General features: G+C 42.8%; 1 protein-coding gene across 4 annotated transcripts in view; it reads left to right on the top strand.

The window, feature by feature from the left end:
* Positions 1–21,858, top strand: part of LOC110533502 (galactosylgalactosylxylosylprotein 3-beta-glucuronosyltransferase 1) — a 52,636-nt gene extending 30,778 nt beyond the window's left edge. The window contains exons 3-7 of one of the 4 annotated variants that reach the window (XM_021617769.2): positions 16,690–16,832; positions 17,740–18,260; positions 18,602–18,898; positions 19,669–19,772; positions 20,560–21,858. In XM_021617769.2, coding sequence (XP_021473444.1) covers positions 16,721–16,832; positions 17,740–18,260; positions 18,602–18,898; positions 19,669–19,755 — 1,017 coding nt within the window. In that variant the 5' untranslated portion in view covers positions 16,690–16,720 and the 3' untranslated portion in view covers positions 19,756–19,772; positions 20,560–21,858. Of the gene's footprint in view, positions 1–16,689; positions 16,833–17,739; positions 18,261–18,601; positions 18,899–19,668 lie in introns of all 4 variants that reach the window. The other 3 variants (XM_021617768.2, XM_036989899.1, XM_036989898.1) reach the window with 3 other exon arrangements.
* Positions 21,859–21,900: the final 42 nt, after the last annotated feature.

Below are 21,900 nucleotides of genomic sequence, written 5' to 3'. Positions count from 1 at the left end.
AGGTGGATTGTATTTATCATCATTAGTCATTTAGGTCAACATTGGATCATTCAGAGATCTTCACTGAACTTCTGGAGAGAGTTTGCTGCACTGAAAGTAAAGGGGCTGAATAATTTTGCACGCCCAATTTTTCAGTTTTTGATTTGTTAAAAAAGTTTGAAATATCCAATAAATGTCGTTCCACTTCATGATTGTGTCCCACTTGTTGTTGATTCTTCACAAAAAAATACAGTTTTATATCTTTATGTTTGAAGCCTGAAATGTGGCAAAAGGTCGCAAAGTTCAAGGGGGCCGAATACTTTCGCAAGGCACTGTATGTCAAGGCCTACCTTTGCTTGACATCATGGAAAAATCAAAATAAATCAGCCAAGACCTCAGAAAAAAAATGTAGACCTCCACAAGTCTTGGGATCAATTTCCAAACGCCTAAATGTACCACGTTCATCTGTAGAAACAATAGTACGCAAGTATAAACACCATGGGACCACGCAGCCGTCATACCACTCAGGAAGGAGATGTGTTCTGTCTCCTAGAGATGAACATACTTTGGTGCGAAAAGTGCAAATCAATCTCAGAACAACATCAAAGGATCTTGTGAAGATGCTGGAGGAAACGGGTACAAAATTATCTATATCCAAATAACCTGAAATGCCGCTCAGCAAGGAAGAAGCCACTGATCCAAAACCACCATAAAAAAGCCAGACTACGGTTTGCAACTGCACATGGGGACAAAGATCGTACTTTTTGGAGAAATGTCCTCTGGTCTGATGAAACAAAAATAGAGCTGTTTGGCTATAATGACCATCGTTATGTTTGGAGGAAAAAGGGGAAGCTTGCAAGTTGAAGAACACCATCCCAACCGTGAAGTACGGGGGCCGCAGCATCATGTTGTGGGGGTGCTTTGCTGCAGGAGGGACTAGTGCACTTCACAAAATAGATTGCATCATGAGGAAGTAAAATTATGTGGATATATTGAAGCAGCATCTCAAGACATCAGCCAGGAAGTTAATGCTTGGTCGCAAATGGGTCTTCCAAATGAACAATGACCCCAAGCATACTTCCAAAGTTGTGGCAAAATGGCTTAAGGACAACAAAGTCAAGGTATTGGAGTGGCCATCACAAAGCCCTGACCTCAATCCTATAGAAAAGTTGTGGGCAGAACTGAAAAGGCATGTGTGAGCAAGGAGGCCTACAAACCTGACTCAGTTACACCAGCTCTGTCAGGAGGAATGGGCCAAAATTCACCCAACTTATTGTAGGAAGCTTGTGGAAGGCTACCCAAAATGTTTGACTCAAGTTCAACAATTTAAAGGCAACGCTATCAAATACTAATTGAGTGTATGTAAACTTCTGACCCACTGGGAATGTGATGAAAGAAATAAAAGCTGAAAGAAATAATTCTCTCTACTATTATTCTGACATTTCACATTCTTAAAATAAAGTGGTGATCCTAACTGACCTAAAACAGGGATTTTTACTAGGATTAAATGTCAGGAATTGTGAAAAACTGAGTTGAAATGTATTTGACTAAGGTGTATGTAAACTTCCGACTTTAACTGTATATATAGTTTGGGTGAACTGGTGCTGTTCATTAAATAGATGACAAGGAGCTTTCAATCTTATTAAGTGCTAAATTAACCCCCTTTCCTTTCCCTCCTGTTAAACATTGAATAGACAAAATTGTGCATTTTATGCTGCCAGAGTACATCTGTACTTTGTCTTGACTTGATGGATTGGCTCTATTTCAATTTGAAGCTTTAAAAAAAATGGTTGAGGTCCTATCTTGGCTTCTTGATTTTTTTTTTTACATATAACAATATTGTTGTAGTCTAGACTTCAAGTTGATGAGATTGAGCTGCACAACATGAATGCATTCATGATCAGGATGCATTCATCAGCAAAATGACCCTTTTGGTTCCTCAATCTGCAATCCACAACAGGAGGTTGGTGGCATCTTAAATGGGGAGAACAGGCTCGTGGTATTGACTGGAGCGGAATAACTGAATGGTATCAAATAAATCAAACACAGTTTCCAGGTGTTTGATTCCATTCCATTTGCTCCGTTCCGCCCATTATTATGAGCCGTTCTCCCCTCAGCAGTCTCCTGTGCAATCCACCCATATTGTATACCGGTAATATACATGAACTCAAGGTTGTGGGGAATGTCTCCATTAATGATATGGTAAAGGTTTATTCATATTTAATGAATGAGCATTTTTTTTGCCCGGTGTCCTATTGTCCTACTGCCAGGTGTCCTACTGTACCACAACCATTGTCGATGGCAATTTGACTTTACAGCCATCCCATTGACTTTGTGGCTGAGAGCCTGTATAGTATTGCAACAAGCAGCTCACAGCAGAGGCAATATGGCTGCCTTGATAAGTGTTGGCATTTGATTATTAAAAGACCCGCAAATGTTTCGCCGACTGAACCACCCGCATGGTCCAACCAGAGTTTATGGGTGGCCTGCTTACAGTTACCAGGCCATTCCCACATGTAACAAGGCCAACCCCAGTGGTTTCCATTAGTAAGGATCCCTGCTTCTTCCAGTGTGGTTTATGGTTTGGTCCTTGTCCAGCTCCTTCACTGAGTGTGAGTGTGTGTGTGTGTGTGTGGACACGCACGCGAGGCTCTTCGTGATGTCTCTGTCACCATGGAGCATGCAGTGAGACTTGCTGTCAGTCCCCCAAATCTATGGCATTCAGAGGACAAACTCCAGAGCTGCCAAGCATTTGAAAAAGTGGCTGTTATATCTACAGTACCTATCAGTTAGATTCAGTTTGCACATCTACTATATCTAGGCATCACAAAGCTGAAAAATATGTAACTATTAATTGGCGTCACTAGTAAGCACATAAGAGGTAGTGAGCATTTACAAACATCAATACAGTAAGTGAAACGAGGGAGGAACAATGAAAAAAGCTGGTTTGTTGTCAGATAAATCAGATACTGTAAGTGTTGTGTGTTGGGGGGTTTTCTCATTCCATCATTCCAATGTCCTCGGGGGGGGGGGGGGTTGTATTGTGTGATGTGCTTTGATATAATTCTCTCACTCAGAAAAGCTTTGCATGTAAAACAAGCTGAGTTCACATCATGAATATAAACATTTAATATATCTATACTGGGTTGGCTTTGCTTGTCTGGCTTTTTAAGCTCAAGATTTTTAATACAAGTTTGTTTGCAGATTTGAATAATACCCCTATTATGACCTGTGGCTATATTATTCCAGTATGATACACTTTACAGTCCACTCACGTCTTAAAATACTGACACAAGAGAAAACACCATTGTTGTTCCTCTTTTCATCACTGTTTAGTGAGGAAGAACAAGGTCATGGTTTTGTCTTGACTCAGTCCAATCACATAATGACATCCATGGTATGTGCTTTGCTTACCACGCAAAATGGAGTCTGTAAACAAAAATAAAAAAATAGAATCGCCCTGCACCTCTTCTGAGGTCAGGCAGACAGGCAGCTTTTCTAGATGTAGCAGATGTGAAGTTACAGAACAGGGTCCTCATTTACAAGATGAGTGTACATGTTGTTACTAATTGTACAGTGGAAGCTGGACCAGGTAGGAAGTGAAAAATTGGCCTCCCTTGTAAATTTGTGGAAATTATAATGATTCAATCCTCCTAGTAAATAAAACTAGACTTAATATACTATCATCAAATAACTGCCTGTTGACGGGTGAGGGTTCCCTTTTGGGAACGACCCCTCCCACGTTCAGCTGGAACGTGGCGCATGGAACGCAAAAATATTCGTAGAAATATTTAACCTCCACACATTAACAAGTCCAATACCTCAAATGAAAGATAAACACATTGTTCATCTACCCAGCATGTCAGATTTTTTAAATGTTTTACGGCGAAAACACACCACATATTTATATTAGACCACCACCGAAATGAAGACAAGAGGCAGCCATTTTGTCCCAGAAAATATAAAATTCTAAAAGCAGGATTAAAAAATAAATAATTCACTAACCTTTTGAAAATCTTCATCAGATGACAGTAATAGGACATGTTACACAGTACATTTTTTTTTCAATAATATGCCATTTATATCCATAAATGTCCATTTACATTGAATTCATGTTCAGAAAATACTGAAAAATGTCCGCAGAAAATATAGATAGCGCCGCAAGATAACGTAAATAGACATCATAAACTTTGACTAAATATACATGTTCTACGTATAGTTAGAAAGATACACTGCATCTTAATGCAATCGCTTTGTTACATTTCTTTTTAACGTTACAGAAATCGCTCACTATTCAATATTCTGAGACGGCGCTCAGACATAAGCAATATTTCTCCGCTATGTTGGAGTCAACAGAAACACACAATTTCAGCATAAATATTCCCTTACCTTTGATGGTCTTCGTTCAGAATGTACTGGAAGGGTTCATACTTACCCAAAACATTGTTTGGTTTCAAGTCTTGTGTCTTTGTATTAGCATCTGCTAACAATATCAGCTGAAATGCACCCAAAATTTCCTCTGGTCCCGAAAAGTTGCGCATCAAAACTTCAAAATTACATATTATATGTCGACTAAACAGGTCAAACTAAGTGCAGAATCAAGCTTTAGGATGTTCTAAACGTACAAAACAATTTTCAATTCAACCGGTCATTGTTAGTTCTCCTCCGGAGTGCTGGAACAAAGGAATGAATGGGACCAATTCGCGCCCTAACGCACAGGTATTTTCTCGCGACACGCACTCAATTCACTCCCATAGGGCCAAAACTCACGGGATTTGAATGATTAAACACTCTCCTGAATGAGGACATCTAGTGGAAGAAATAGAAAGTGTCCCCAGATCCATAGCTGGTTGGGAAGGGTGGGGGCGATCACGTCAAAGTTGCCCCAACTTTCATGATCCCAAAACTAGTTTGGAAGAATGCCTGCCCTGTGAGTTCTGCTATACTTACAGACATAATTCCAACGGTTTTAGAAGCTTTAGAGTGTTTTCTATCCAATAATAATTATTATATGCATATATTAGCAATTTTGGACAGATTTTTTTTCAGTTTACTATGGGCACGCAATTCCTCCAAAGGGGGCAGTATTCTGCCTTGCCCTAAGATTAAAACAGTAACATCTTATATTTTATGTTCATAGTCTGTTTTTAACTCTACCTATTTATATTTGCCAAACACAAAACATACACAGATCTTAGAAATGAGGCTAATGACAAATAGCAACACATTTTACTAACCTTCACCTGCTCATAGTTGTTTAATATCACATGATGCACACCAGATGATGTCATCAGTGTCACCGGATTATGTAATCGGAAACTCTTTGCTTTCTATTTTTTTTACTAGAAAACATAGCAACCTGCCATTTTCACAATTTGATATTGGGGTGGTGCTGAAGATATTGAATTTAATGTTGAAAAAGGGTGGAATTTTCCGTTAACAATGAATATAGATATTAGTCATGGTTGCTCTAATACCACATCAAACTGATTACATAATTATAATGCATAGTGTGTCAGCTTTAGGCTTGCCATGTAGTGCCATGTTGGAGCAATGCTGGACGTGTTCCCTTTCTAATGAGCCCCAGCCTCTAGCTAGGCTTGGTGTGGGCTAGCCTGTGCTAGGCTTGGTGTGGGCTAACCCTTGCTGGGCTTGGTGTGGGCTAGCCCTTGCTGGGCTTGGTGTGGGCTAGCCCTTGCTGGGCTTGGTGTGGGCTAGCCCTTTCTGGGCTTGGTGTGGGCTAGCCCTTGCTGGGCTTGATGTGGGCTAGCCCGTGCTGGGCTTGATGTGGGCTAGTCCATGCTGGGCTTGGTATGGGCTGGCCTGTGTTGGATTGGTGTGGGCTAGTCTGTGCTAGGCTTGGTGTGGGCTAACCCTTGCTGGGCTTGGTGTGGGCTAGCCCTTGCTGGGCTTGGTGTGGGCTAGCCCTTGCTGGGCTTGGTGTGGGCTAGCCCTTGCTGGGCTTGGTGTGGGCTAGCCCTTGCTGGGCTTGATGTGGGCTAGCCCGTGCTGGGCTTGATGTGGGCTAGCCCTTGCTGGGCTTGGTGTGGGCTAGCCCTTGCTGGGCTTGGTGTGGGCTAGCCCTTTCTGGGCTTGGTGTGGGCTAGCCCTTGCTGGGCTTGATGTGGGCTAGCCCGTGCTGGGCTTGATGTGGGCTAGTCCATGCTGGGCTTGGTATGGGCTGGCCTGTGTTGGATTGGTGTGGGCTAGTCTGTGTTGGGCTGTTTTAGGCTAGCTCGTGTTGGGCTGGTGTGGGCTAGCACATGTTGGTCTGGCGTGGACTTGGTGTAGACTAGCACGTGTTGGTCTGGCGTGGACTTGGTGTGGGCTAGCACGTGTTGAGCTTGGAGTGGTCCTGTTGGGTTGGTGTGGGCTTGGTGTGGTCGTGTTGTGCTGGTGTTGGCTTGGTATGGTCGTGTTGGGTTGGTGTGGGCCTGGGGCTGGTGTGGTCGTGTTGGGCTGGTGTGGGCTTGGTGTGGTTGTGTTGGGCTGGTGTGGGCTTGGTGTGGTTGTGTTGGGCTAGTGTGGGTTTGGTGTGGTTGTGTTTAGCTGGTATGGGTTTGGTGTGGTCGTGTTGGGTTGGGTTGGTGTGGACCTGGTGTGGTTGTGTTGGGTTGGTGTGGGCCTGGTGTGGTCGTGTTGGGCTGGTGTGTGCTTGGTGTGGTCATGTTGGGCTGGTGGGGGCTTGGTATGGTCTAGCCTGTGTTAGGTTTTTGTTCGCTAGCACATGATGGGCTGATGTGGGATTGTTGTGGGCTAACCTTGCCCACTGAATACCCACATGGGGTCAATGGGGTCATGTTGGCTGGGTTTACATTAACATAACTGTTATCATACAATCAACCAGTTGAACATGGTGGTTTGGTGTTAGGATTGCAGGCCAATTCTCTTTCCACAGGTTGGCCATAATATGACATTGTGCTGATACTGTCCTAATGGGTAATGTAGGCTATAATGATGTTGCATTAGGGCTCAGAGCTTTCATAAGGTTTGATTTAAAGTAATGTTTGTGTCTCAGACAGAAGTTTCTAATTTTCAAGTAATTTTTTCCAAGTTTTCGAAGTTGATTTCCAGGATACTCTGTAATACTCTGTACTCTGTCAATTGCCCTCCGGATATTAATTATACCTAATTAACAAAGAGACCCCCAACACAACTTGCCTAGCTCGAAAATTAGATACTGTGTCCCTTTGATCTCCCAGACTGAGGTTTATCCTCTTTAATCAAGGATTAATTACATCTAAAGAGCTGTGACTAACAAGCCTATCTGTCTTGTTCACACAGCGAAGGTGAGGAGAATGAAAAGAGGGTGGGTGGCTATTTTTTGTGCCTTATTTATCCCTCCTGTTTTGGTTGGAGATAGGTGGTAACTTAAAGAGGAGTATTTGATTTATGGAATACATATATCCTACCTGGCCGAATAGACAGTCTCTGAGCCCAATACACTATCTCTCTGTTTCCTTTTATGTTGATGCATTTAAATGTGTTTAGTTGTGAAATGTGTTAATCATGCTTTTGGGGAGCCAAGAGATCAGCGTTTGTGTTTGTCATCCTTTCAACCAAAACAGTCAGTCAGTTGGTTTGCACGTGAGTAGCTCTGGACAGAATGAGACAGAATCATTTCCTTAAACCCACAGAAATGATTTTAAGTCAAACATACTTGTGGATTTAAAAGGGATAGTTCACCCAAATTACAAATTACTGTTGTTTTCTTACATAATCTATCCCTTTAATTTGAAACAAACCCGATTATACTACTAGATTGAAGTCAGAGAGTAATACCTTAAGCCGACAGTACTGTAAAGTTTGCTAAAATGAGATCTCCCCGCAGATTTCACATCATGATCTAAGAAACACCTGGCATTTCTATGCTTACAGCTCTGTATAATTTCTCATTTTCAGATTTTGGGTTTACTGTCCTCCCCATTTATCCTTCCACCAGCTGCCAATAGTATAAGTAGTCAATTGAAACTAGATAATCTGCACAGAGAGGGAAGTACTAATGCTTTGAACCTGCACAATAACGATTTAAACATCAGATGTCATTCAAAAACCTAGGAATACAACCCATTTATGCTTTCTCAGATCATTAGCAGTAGGAGCTATTCTTTATATGTAGTGTTCCAGCTTGCCTTTTTTATGAGGCAGAAAGAAATGAAAGCTTGCAGCCGTCTCTGACATATTTTCTAGGGGTGCAATGGCTTTGAAGGGGCAGCAGGTTCCTTTGCAAATGCTTTATCTCTGCAGAACACGTCTGGGAGCTATAGCAGAACCTCAATGGAGGGTTAGCATGTGGTGAATTCAGACAGATTTAACATTGCCGCAATGGTCGCCCGTTAGATGGCAGCTAGCTCCAACATGGGTCAACCCATCCATCTATGAACTGGATAAATCTAGCCCGTTTGAAAAGTGGAGAATTACTGTCACTGATTCTTTAGGTTCAACGCTTTATAATGAAGCCATGGTTCAGAAAGGTGTCTGCTAGCCCACACCAGCACAACACAAGCTAGCCCACAGCAATCCCACATCAGCCCTACACAGGCTAGCCCAGCAAAGGCACATTGGCCCAATGTTGGCAGCCTACTTGGGGACAACATTTGTGCCAATGTGGGCATGTTTTCTGGGAAGCAAAATTATGGGGCTGCCATTGGGCTAAAACACAAGTTCAGGATTGTGGCTTTAATCTAAAAACAATCCATATTCAGAGCTTAGATCATTTGTATTTTAATTCAGTCTGCAATGTAAATGGTTAAAAAAAAAAAAAAAAAACTTATTGTTACGTTACTGTCATGTATTGTCATATTATGTCTTGTTCCTGTTCTTTCTCTTCACTCCGTCTCCCTCTGCTGGTCGTATTAGGTTACCTTCTCTTCCTCTCCTTCCCCCAGCTGTTCCTCATCTTCTCTAACTACCTCGTTCACCCTTTTCCCACCTGTTCCTTTTTTCCCTCTGATTAGGTCTCTATTTCTCTCTCTGTTCCTGCTTCTGTCTTTGTCAGATTCTCGTTTGAGTTTCTCATGCCAGAACCAAACTATCGTCTTGTTTGCTTCACCCTTGTCCTGTCCTGTCGGAATCTGCCTGTTCATCTGATGCTACGTGTGATCAGGTACCTCTGTCCTCTACGACCCGCGCCTACCCAGAGAGACCAGCAGTCTGTCGCCGCTAACCCAGCTATTCTCCTCTGCTGCTAAGAAGGGGACTCTAACCCAGCTATTCTCCTCTGCTGCTAAGAAGGGGGACTCTTCTGTAAATATCAGAAGGACTTTATGATTCATTTGTCGCCCTCTCTGCGGGTTGTCTATTCTGCCATTATATACATCTGAAGAGGATCTATGTCTTCCCTGTGTTTTGACATTAAAGGACTCTGTTTTTGTTAAACCGCTTTTGGGTCCTCACTCACGTGCATAACAGTTACAGCCTTATTCTCAAATTAATTAAATAGTATTCTTCTACACACAATATCCCATAATGACGAAGCAAAACTGGTTTTTAGACATTTTTGAATATCACATTTACATAAGTATTCAGACCCTTTACTCTACTCGGTAATTTTTTAGAAACACCTTTGGATGTGATTACAGCATAGAGTCTTCTTGGCACATCTGTATTTGGGGAGTTTCTCCCATTCTTCTTTGCAGATCCTCTCAAGCTTTGTCAGGTTGGATGGGGAGCGTTGCTGCACAGCTATTTTCAGGTCTCTCTAAAGAGATGTTCGATCGGGTTCAAGACTGTGCTCTGGCTGGGCCATTCAAGGACAGTCAGAGACTTGTCCCGAAGCCACTCCTGCATTGTCTTGGCTGTGTGCTTAGGGTCATTGTCCTGTTGAAAGGTGAACCTTCGCCCCAGTCTGAGGTCCTGAGAGCTCTGGAGCAGGTTTTCATCAAGGATCTCTCTGTATTTTGCTCCGTTCATCTTTGCCTCGATCCGGACTAGTCTCCCAGTTCCTGAAAACCATCCCCACAGCATGATGCTGCCACCACCATGCTTCACCATAGGGATGGTGCCAAGTTTCCTCCAGACGTGATGCTTGGTATTCAGGCCAAAGAGTTTAATCTTGGTTTCATCAGACCAGACAATCTTGTTTCTCATAGTCTGAGAATCTTTAGGTGCCTTTTGGCAAACTCCTAGCAGGCTGTCATGTGCCTTTTACTGAGAAGTGGCTTCCGTCTGGCCACCCTACCATAAAGGCTTGATTAGTGGAGTGCTGCAGAGACTGTTGTCCTTCTGGAAGGTTCTCCCATGTCCACAGAGGAACTCTAGAGCTCTGTCAGAGTGACCATCGGGTCTTGGTCACCTCCCCGACCAAGACCCTTCTCCCCCAATTGCTCAGTTTAGAAATAGTTTTGGTGGTTACAAACCTGTTCCATTTAAGAATGATTGAGAGGGCTCCTGGGTGGCGCAGTGTTTAAGGGCGCTGTACTGCAGCGCCAGCTGTGCCGCCAGAGACTCGCTCAGTTCGCGCCCAGTCTCGTAACTGGCTGCGACCGGGAGGTCCATGGGGCGACGCACAATTGGCATAGCGTTGTCCGGGTTAGGGAGGGCTTGGCCGGTAGGGATATCCTTGTCTCATCGCGCACCAGCGACTCCTGTGGCGGGCCGGGCGCTGTGCACGCTAACCAAGGTTGCCAGGTGCACGTTGTTTCCTCCGACACATTGGTGCGGCTGGCTTCCGGGTTGGATGCGCGCTGTGTTAAGAAGTGCTGCTTGGTTGGGTTGTGTATCGGAGGACGCATGACTTTCAACCTTCGTCTCTCCCAAGCCAGTACGGGAGCTGTAGCGATGAGACAAGATAGTAGCTACTAACAATTGGATACCACGAAATTGGGGAGAAAAAAGGGGGTAAAATTTTTTTTTTAAACACACAAAAAAATAATGATTGAGGCCACTGTGTTCTTGGAGGAACTGTAGACATTTTTTTGTACCCTTCCCCAGATCTGTGCCTCAACACAATCCTGTCTCGGAGCTCTACGGACAGTTCCTTCGACCTCATGGCTTGGTTTTTGCTCAGACACGCACTGTCAACTGTGGGACCTTAAATAGACAAGTGTGTGCCTTTCCAAATCATGTCTAATTTATAGATTTTACCACAGGTGGACTTCATTAAAGTTGTAGAAATACCTCAAGGATGTTCAATGGAAACAAAATGCACCTGAGCTCAATTTCAGGTCTCATAGCAAAGGATCTGAATACTTACGAAAATAAAGTATATCTGTTTTAAATTTTTAATACAATTGCAAAAATGTCTAAAAAGCTGTTTTTTCTTTGTCATTATGGGGTATTGTGTGTAGATTGCTGAGGATTTTTTTTCAATTAATCAATGTTATAATAAGGCTGAAACGTAACTCTCGTTTCAGCCTTTCAGCCTTATATATATATATATATATACACACACTGCTCAAAAAAATAAAGGGAACACTAAAATAACACATCCTAGATCTGAATGAATTAAATATTCTTATTAAATACTTTTTTCTTTACATAGTTGAATGTGCTGACAACAAAATCACACAAAAATAATCAATGGAAATCAAATTTATCAACACATGGAGGTCTGGATTTGGAATCACACTCAAAATTAAAGTGGAAAACCACACTACAGGCTGATCCAACTTTGATTTAATGGCCTTAAAACAAGTCAAAATGAGGCTCAGTAGTGTGTGTGGCCTCCACGTGCCTGTATGACCTCCCTACAACGCCTGGGCATGCTCCTGATGAGGTGGCGGATGGTCTCCTAAGGGATCTCCTCCCAGACCTGGACTAAAGCATCCACCAACTCCTGGACAGTCTGTGGTGCAATGTGGCATTGGTGGATGGAGCGAGACATGATGTCCCAGATGTGCTCAATTGGATTCATGTCTGGGGAACGGGCGGTCCATAGCATCAATGCCTTCCTCTTGCAGGAACTGCTGACACACTCCAGCCACATGAGGTCTAGCATTGTCTTGCATTAGGAGGAACCCAGGGCCAACCGCACCAGCATATGGTCTCATAAGGGGTCTGAGGATCTCATCTCGGTACCTAATGGCAGTCAGGCTTCCTCTGGCGAGCACAAAGAAATGCCACCCCACACCATGACTGACTCACCGCCAAACCGGTCATGCTGGAGGATGTTGCAGGCAGCAGAACGTTCTCCACGGCGTCTCCAGACTGTCACGTCTGTCACATGTGCTCCGTGTGAACCTGCTTTCATCTGTGAAAAGCACAGGGTGCCAGTGGCGAATTTGCCAATCTTGGTGTTCTCTGGCAAATACCAAACGTCCTGCACGGTGTTGGGCTGTAAGCACAACCCCCACCTGTGGATGTCGGGCCCTCATACCACCCTCATAGAGTCTGTTTCTGACCGTTTGAGCAGACACATGCACATTTGTGGCCTGCTGGAGGTCATTTTGCAAGGCTCTGGTAGTGCTCCTCCTGCTCCTCCTTGCACAAAGGCGGAGGTAGCGGTCCTGCTGCTGGGTTGTTGCCCTCCTACGGCCTCCTCCACGTCTCCTTATGTAATGGCCTGTCTCCTGGTAGCGCCTCAATGCTCTGGAAACTACGCTGACAGACACAGCAAACCTTCTTGCCACAGCTCGCATTGATGTGCCATCCTGGATGAGCTGCACTACCTGAGCCGCTTGTTTGTTTTGTAGACTCCGTCTCATGCTACCACTAGAGTGAAAGCACCGCCAGCATTCAAAAGTGACCAAAACATCAGCCAGGAAGCATAGGAACTGAGAAGTGGTCTGTGGTCACCACCTGCAGAACCACTCCTTTATTGGGGGTGTCTTGCTAATTGCCTATAATTTCCACCTGTTGTCTATTCCATTTGCACAACAGTATGTGAAATTTATTGTCAATCAGTGTTGCTTCCTAAGTGGACAGTTTGATTTCACAGAAGTGTGATTGACTTGGAGTTACATTATGTTGTTTAAGTGTTCCCTTTATTTTTTTGAGCAGTGTATATATAAACTCAGCAAAAAAAGAAACACCCCTTTTTCAGGACCCTGTATTTCAAAGATAATTCGTAAAAATCCAAATAACTTCACAGACCTTCATTTGGGCTAGACAATCTGGACCCTCTCTTTCTAAGATTATCCGTCGCCATTGTTGCAACCCCAATTACTAGCCTGTTCTACCTCTCTTTTGTATCATCCAAGATTCCTAAAGATTGGAAAACTGCCGCGGACATCCCCCTCTTCAAAGGGGGTGACACTAGACCCAAACTGTTACAGACCTATACCCATCCTGCCCTGCTTTTCTAAAGTCTTCAAAAGCCAAGTTAACAAACAGATTACTGACCATTTCGAATCCCATCGTACCTTCTCTGCTGTGCATTCCGGTTTCTGAGCTGGTCACGGGTGTACCTCAGCCACGTTTAAGGTACTAAACGATATCTTAACCGCCATCGATAAAAGACAGTGTTGTGCAGCCGTCTTTATCGACCTGGCCAAGGCTTTTGACTCTGTTAATTATGTCTGTAATCCCGTTAACGGGAGCCAGTGAAAGTGCAGGGCGCCAATTTCAAAACGTCAAAAATCTAAAAATTTAAATTCCTCAAACATACATGTACAGTGGGGCAAAAAAGTATTTAGTCAGCCACCAATTGTGCAAGTTCTCCCACTTAAAAAGATGAGAGAGGCCTGTAATTTTCATCATAGGTACACTTCAACTATGACAGACAAAATTAGAGAAAAAAAATCTGAAAATCCCATTGTAGGATTTTTTATGAATTTATTTGCAAATTATAATATAAATTATACACATGGGATTATAGATTATAGATATGCCTCTCCTTAATGCAACCGCTGTGTCAGATTTCAAAAAAACTTTATGGAAAAAGAAAACCATGCAATAATCTGAGACGGCGCTCAGAAGTAAAAGTCAATAGCCCCAATGATGGCGTCAACATAAACAAGAAATGACATGATAAATATTCCCTTACCTTTGATCTACATCAGAAAGCACTCCAGGAATCCCAGGTGCACAATAAATGTTTGTTTTGTTTTTATAATGTCCGTTATTTATGTCCAAATACCTTCTTTTATTAGCGCGTTTGGTATACATATCCAAACGCTCATTCTGGTCAGCGTTGCGTCGGACAAAAACTTCCAAAAGTCATATTACAGGTCGAAGAAACATTTCAAACTAAGTGCAAAATCAATCATTAGGATGTTTTTAACATATAGCTTCAATAAAATTCCAACCGGAGTATTCCTTTGTGTCTTCATGAGCAATGAAACGCAAGTGGATACCATGAGGAATAAGCGTAATCAGAAAATGGCTGACTGCCAGACACCTGATAGATTCTGCTCTCATTCACTCCCACAACACAGGAGAAGTCTCATTCAAATTTCTATAGATGGTTGACATCTAGTGGAACCCCTAGGCAGTGCAACATCATTAATATCTCAAGGGATTTCATTGGGGACTGTGGTGAATACATACAAAGCTCAGATTTCTCACTTCCTGTTTTGATTTCTCCTCAGGATTTTGCCTGCCATATGAGTTCTGTTATAATCACAGACATCATCACAAACAGTTTTAGAAATTTTAGAATGTTTTCTATCCAATACTAATAATATGCATATATTAGCAACTGAGCCTGAGGAGCAGGCCGTTTACTTTGGGCAACTTATTCATCCAAGCTACTCAATACTGACCCCCAGCCATAAGAAGTTATTAATCACCGTATTCTTGACGGCAGACTCAACAGCCTTGGTTTCTCAAATGACTGCCTCGCCTGGTTCACCAACTACTTCTCAGGTAGAGTTCAGTGTGTCAAATCGGAGGGCCTGTTGTCCGGACCTCTGGCAGTCCCTATGGGGGTGCCACAGGGTTCAATTCTCGGGGCTGACTCTTTTCTCTGTATATATCAACGATGTCGCTCTTGCTGCTGGTGATTCCTTGATCCACCTCTACACAGACGACACCATTCTGTGTACATCTGGCTCTTCTATGGACACTGTGTTAACAAACCTCCAAACAAGCTTCAGTGCCATACAACACTCCTTCCGTGGCCTCCAACTGCTCTTAAACGCTAGTAAAATTAAATGCGTGCTTTTGAACCAATCGCTGTCCGCACCCGCCCGCCCGACTAGCATCACTACTCTGGACGGTTCTGACTTAGAATATGTGGACAACTACATATACCTAGGTGTCTGGCTAGACTGTAAACTATCCTTCCAGACTCATACTAAGCATCTCCAATCCAAAATTACATTTAGAATAAGCTTCCTATTTCGCAACAAAGCCTCCTTCACTCACGCTGCCAAATATACCCTCATAAAACTGACTATCCTACCGATCCTCGACTTCGGCGATGTAATTTACAAAATACCCTTCAACAATCTATTCAGCAAACTATATGCAGTCTATCATAGTGCCATCTGTTTTGTCACCAAAGCCCCATATACCACCCACCACTGCGACCTGTATGCTCTCATCGACTGGCCCTCGCTACATATTCGTCACCAGACCCACGGGCTCCAGGTCATCTATAAGTCTTTGCTAGGTAATGCTCCACCTTATCTCAGCCCACTGGTCACCATAACAACACCCACCCATAGCACGCCTCCAGCAGGTATATCTCACTGGTCATCCCCAAAGCCAACACCTACTTTGGCCGCCTTTCCTTACAGTTTTCTGCTGCCAATGACTGGAACGAATTACAAAAATCATTGAAGTTGGAGACTTATATCTCCCTCACTAACTTTAAGAATCAGCTATCTGAGCAGCTTATCGATCGCTGCATCTGTACACAGCCCATCTGTAAATAGCCCATCCAACTAACTACCTCATCCCCAAATTGTTTTTTTATTTACTTTTTTTTGCTCTTTTGCACACCAGTTTTTCTACTTGCACATCATCATCTGCATATCTATCACTCCAGTCTTAATTTGCTCAATTGTAATTACTTCGCTACTATGGCTTATTTATTGCTTTACCTCCTTACGCCATTTGACCACACTGTATTTAGATTTTTCTATTGTGTTATTGACTGTACTTTTGTTTAACCCACGTGTAACACTGTGTTGTTTTTTGTCGCACTGCTTTGCTGTATCTTGGCCAGGTTGCAGTTGTAAATGAGAACTTGTTCTCAACTGGCCTACCTGATTAAATAAAGGTGAAATAAAAATGTTTAAAAAATAATAATAAAAAATGACAATGCCACCAGCCATACTGCTCGTTTTGTGCGCGATTTCCTGCAAGACAGGAATGTCAGTGTCTGCCATGGCCAGTTAAGAGCCGAGATCTTAATCCCATTGAGCACTTCTGGGACCTGTTGGATCAGAGGGTGAGGTCTCACAGAACTGGCAAATCTGGTGCAGTCCATGAGGAGGAGATGCACTGCAGTTCTTAATGCAGCTGGTGGCCACACCAGATACTGACTGTTACTTTTGATTTTGACCCCCCCCCCCCCCCCCTTTGTTCAGGGACACATTATTACATTTCTGTTAGTCACATGTCTGTGGAACTTGTTCAGTTTATGTCTCGGTTGTTGAATCTTGTAATGTTCATACAAATATATACACAAAATAAACGCAGTTGACAGTGAGAGGACATTTATTTTTTCAATTGGCTAACAATAATCATTGCATGTCAAAACAGAGGAAAACGACATGTTAACATGTCTGTAAGTAGATTGTTAATGTGTTGCCAATATCAAAACGATATTTCCAGAGGGAACTGTAAAAGTGTAAAGGAGACTAAGCAGGTAATGTGTTGCAGGTAATGACGTGGCTCAGGTTTGACCTCGGAGATGCCGAAGAGACGAGACATTCTGGCCATCGTGTTGATCGTGTTGCCTTGGACGCTACTCATCACTGTTTGGCATCAGGGTGCCATCAACCCCTTGCTAGCTGCTCGAAAGGGTAAAAGTCGTTCCTGCATTTACCTAGGGGGGTTTCATGGTTAGTCTCTCTAGTAAAGGAAACCATTTTTGTTTATTTTGGGATACTCCTCTTTATATAGTACACTTTAGAGACATGATTAAAAATAACAACGTCTACACATGTCCCTGATTTTACAGCTGATTTTTTGGGGCATTTTCCCCCACTTAACATTTTAAGTATCTCCATAGACAAACATTATCAATAGAATGGCCTTACTGAACAGCCCCACCATGGCACCATCATAGGATGCCACCTTTCCAATAAGTCAGTTCGTCAAATTTCTGCCCTGCTAGAGCTGCCCCGGTCAACTGTAAGTACTGTTATTGTGAAGTGGAAAAATCTAAGAGCGACAGCGGCTCAGCCGCGAAGTGGTATGCCACACAAGCTCACAGAATGGGAGTGCATACAAATCTGTCCTTGGTTACAATACAAGGCCTAATCGCCCAAAATCAGTGCCAACCTCACTAATGCGCTTGTGGCTGAATTTGAAGCAAATCCCGCAGTAAATGTTCCAACATCTATTGGAAAGCCTTCCCCAAGAGTAGAGGCTGTTATAGCAGCAAGGGGATTCACACCTTAAACTAACTCATATTAGTCTGACAACTACTTCATTCCTTTATAAATTAGTGATGAGTATATTATATTTATCACAAGGAGAATACATGTCTCACAAAAGAGCATGGCATTAGATTTCAGAATGATACGTTTGTTCAAAAAAATTCTCCATAACATATGGGTAAGTCCAACTATACAACTGTATAACTATGCACAACTATTTGCATGACTAGATCTTGCCTTACTCTCTACGAAGGCCATCTTTCTGGAAACATACAGTCTATAATAGTTTATTATACCAACAATACCAGCTTTCTTTCCCTTCTCCTAGATGACAGACATGAGAGTCGACGAGACTCCCGGAACACCTTCACCCTCAAGAAGCCCTGCTCCTCTGAGAACAACAAGGACATTGTGGAGGTGGTACACACCGAATACGTCTACAGCCGCCCGCCGCCCTGGTCTGATGTCCTCCCCACCCTCCACGTCGTCACCCCAACCTACAGCCGGCCGGTCCAGAAGGCAGAGCTGACACGTCTGGCCAACACCTTCCTCCACGTGCCTAACCTGCACTGGATCCTGGTGGAGGACTCTCCGAGACGAACCCCGCTGGTCACCAGGCTTCTCCGGGAAACAAGCCTGAACTACACTCACCTCAACGTGGAGACACCCAGGAACTATAAGCTGCGTGGGGACACGAGGGACCCCAGGATACCCCGGGGAACCATGCAGAGGAACCTGGCCCTGCGCTGGCTCCGAGAGACGTTCAGATCCAATAATAGACACAGCCAGCCAGGTATCGTCTACTTTGCAGATGATGACAACACCTACAGTCTGGAGCTGTTTGAGGAGGTGAGTGGAACAGGGAGAGATGTTGTGCAGTACAGAGTTGTTTCCTCTTGAGTTACCAAAATAGGCTACATTTTTGGCTTCAGTGCACACTAACTGTGTAATGACATAAAGAACATGAATCCTTACAGTATTCCATTAGGTAAATGCACAGCCTAAAAACAGAGGCATCACTTGACACCTGCCTATTTGCGCATGATAAAATACATTTATATAATATACTGGAAAATCAATACTTATTGATCACATGGTAATCCTTCTCCAACCAATGACTCAACCATATACTTACATGTAGATTACAAATCTCTATGGGAACAACCCTCTCTCTCCTTCATCTTGTGTAGATGCGTTCAACGAGGAAGGTGTCGGTGTGGCCTGTAGCCTTTGTGGGCGGCCTGCGCTACGAGTCCCCTAAGGTCAACACCCTTGGCAAGGTGTATGGATGGAAGACTGTGTTTGACCCCCACCGACCCTTTGCCATAGACATGGCAGGGTTTGCGGTGAACCTCCGCCTCATTCTCTTTAAACCTCAGGCCTACTTCAAGCTGCGGGGAGTCAAGGGAGGATACCAGGAGAGCAGCTTACTGCGGGAGTTGGTCACCCTCAATGACCTGGAGCCCAAGGCTGCTAATTGCACTAAGGTGAGGAACTGATAGTTGTTCTGTGTGGCTCAGTTGATAGAGCATGGTGCTTGCAACGCTATGGTTGTGGGTTTGATTCCACCCATAAAAAAATATATGCACTCACTACTGTATGTTTCTTTGGATAAAAGTGTCTGCTAAATGGCTAATACTATCATTATATTAAAGAGGTGTGTTGTGACTGTTGACCATTACAAGACAAGCTGATATTACACTGACATTATAATCTTGTTTTAGTGACTTAATTTCAACTAGTTTGGTGCTCTGAAAATGTGGTCATAACAAATAGTGGTATGCACAGCACAGGAAGTCACTGAAGCAAACTTGTCTTTTAGTTGTTCTTTTCCACTGTAAATGGAGGAGAATAATGCTCTTACTGTATGGATTTCAATAGGCTTTCAGTTGCTAAGGCCTTTATTCCTCAAACATTTTTACATTTTGCCTCATGAAATGTACTTCCGATCAAATGCTTTAGAAAATGCATGTTGTTTCATAAACCCATGTGTTTTAGACCCCTTGCATCTCACCTGTGTTCACACACTCGCACACACAGTTCCGCACTCCATATACCTTCAGCAAATGTTGACCATGTTTGAATATCAGTGCGAATCTAGCAAGTGAATCATACTTCCGCTCTCTACAACAATACAAACATCTTCAAAAACACAATAAAAAAGGTGCACAAAGATTTGTGGATCTTTGAACTGGTACAAACATGCTTTCAGCTGTACCTTCTCCACCCTTTTAACTTGAACCCCCCCACCCACCAGGTACTTGTATGGCACACTAGGACAGAGAAGCCTGTTCTGGTGAATGAGGGAAAGAAAGGATTTACCGACTCCAACGTGGAGATATGAAACTTCTTCCAACACAGGTAATAAGAAAGCTTTACATTGACTGGGATTATGTACCTTTCCCAAAGTTCCCAGGTTTTTCAAACGGAATTTTGCAACCTTATGTCTGAGGGCCAACCTGTCTATCTGAGCCTCTGTGAGCTTATTAATATTATATTAAAACATGTCATATTATTTTATTGTTCACAGAGTAAAGCTTTGCCGAATCTGTCTGAATTTGTATAACAGGGATGTTATGATTTCATAAAATAAAAACTTGACGAGTGATCCATACTAAAAAGCTATTTTTATGGTGTAATGTCTATGAACCCCTCTTCAAAACCAGTTGCCTAAACAATTCTCTCAATGTTTGGTATTAATGAAAATGTAACTCTGAAATTATTTCTTAATTCTGTATTTTCTTTATCTCCTAAGCCCATATACTTTACACCATTGAGTTATTAATAAATATGACTCATTCCAAATGGACTGACAAAAGACAAGGCAGGCAGGATTGGAGTTTAATATGTATTTACAGTAATAGTACTATACAGGGAGTCAGACAGCCACCTTGTCTACTACAAGTAGCACATAGCCACGTATCAATACAGGCGTAGAATATCAAAGCATAGCTTCAAAGATGGTGATACTGTATCTAGCTAAGCGTTTTACTGATGCATTGATGGAAGCTGTACACGAGGAGCTAGCCAGTCGCCAAAGTGCAGCTTAAGACAAAAGACTGTCGGTGGTTCCTTACAGTGGCCAATAAGAAGCATTGTCAACCCAGCCGACACAAACCAACTGTCCAATCAACATCCTTAAAACTAGGTACTGGACCAAACCGGACCAATCAGGGGACCCGAATGGCCCTTGTTTGCTGGTGATTGGGCTCCCTTTGTCGTAGAGCGGACTGTTCTTGGGGTGTGGAGCAGACCTGGATAAAGGGGTCCTTGTCTGACTCGAGTCAGCATTGACTGAAAGACTGATCTGGAGAGGACATGAACCCTTCCCACATTCCACTGTAAAACACTGAACAGACACAGACAGCTACACTCCCTCAAATAACTAATTAGGACACGTCTCATACACATACACAGATAGGCGTGCACAGTGTACAGACATACAAATGCGTGTGCACAGACACACACATACATACATGCGGGTGCGCATGCATGACGCACATGCACACAGACTTTTGGTTGTTTGTTTTTTGTCCATTTGCACATGTTTTACTGATCACATAACACTACTGATTGTATCAGCACTTTAAGATCAGGCTCTGCTGCATATGTTCATTTTGGTGTGAAATGCTGTTTCACCTCCAACAGAAAATAGGTGAGGACGTTTGCCAGTGAAATCGTTTTATTTTAAAAATAAAAAATACATGTTATAATGCTAGTCAATGCAATATTATTATTTCACAACACATACTACAGTCACAGGATACATGCCAGTAATAGTCTTCCCTTGATACAGTATGTCATTTTCTGACCAGTCTGGACCCCAAACGCCACTTATTGACCTTTGATTTGATAATCAAAGGTAAACAGAAGGAATACTTCTGCATTGTAAACTGCCACTGTAATATTTATATGTAAATACGATCAAAAAAATGTACTTAGTATGTCAGCATCTCTTTGCTTTCCTTGTTTGACGTGGTTTATTATTCTTGTTGATATTGTCATTTCTGTTCAAAATCATAGCATTGGTTTAATTTTGTATTAATTAGTCCTATACAGTCCTGGTCTCAGGGAAGATACATTATTGAAGTGCCAAGCACATACAGCACACTAACTCATATTTGCCAATTTGATGCATGATGAATACTAAAATAAAACTGCTGAAGCTCTTGTAGTCTATCAATCAGTGGTCAGATGATACAGGTATAACATTTTGTTTGGAAGCAAGGGTCACCAGAATGCTATCATTAACATGACATGCCATTTGTTATAACCAAAATACTTGTCATCATGACACATACAGACGTTGATGACTTGTTTAGCCAACACAATGATTCTAGTTGAAAATATCTTTGTTTTTAGGCTGTGATATTTTGTTCTCATTACTAGATTCAATAAAAATCCAGTTTGGATGATATTTACGTCAATAAAATGATGAACAATATTGTATGGTGAGTTATCCCCATACAATGTACAGCATTTTGGGTCC

The sequence above is a fragment of the Oncorhynchus mykiss genome, chromosome 10 (assembly GCF_013265735.2).
Source record: "Oncorhynchus mykiss isolate Arlee chromosome 10, USDA_OmykA_1.1, whole genome shotgun sequence".
NCBI lineage: Eukaryota > Metazoa > Chordata > Actinopteri > Salmoniformes > Salmonidae > Oncorhynchus > Oncorhynchus mykiss.
The sequence above is the reverse complement of the archived record's forward strand: the minus strand, read 5'-3'. Positions and strand labels throughout refer to the sequence as shown.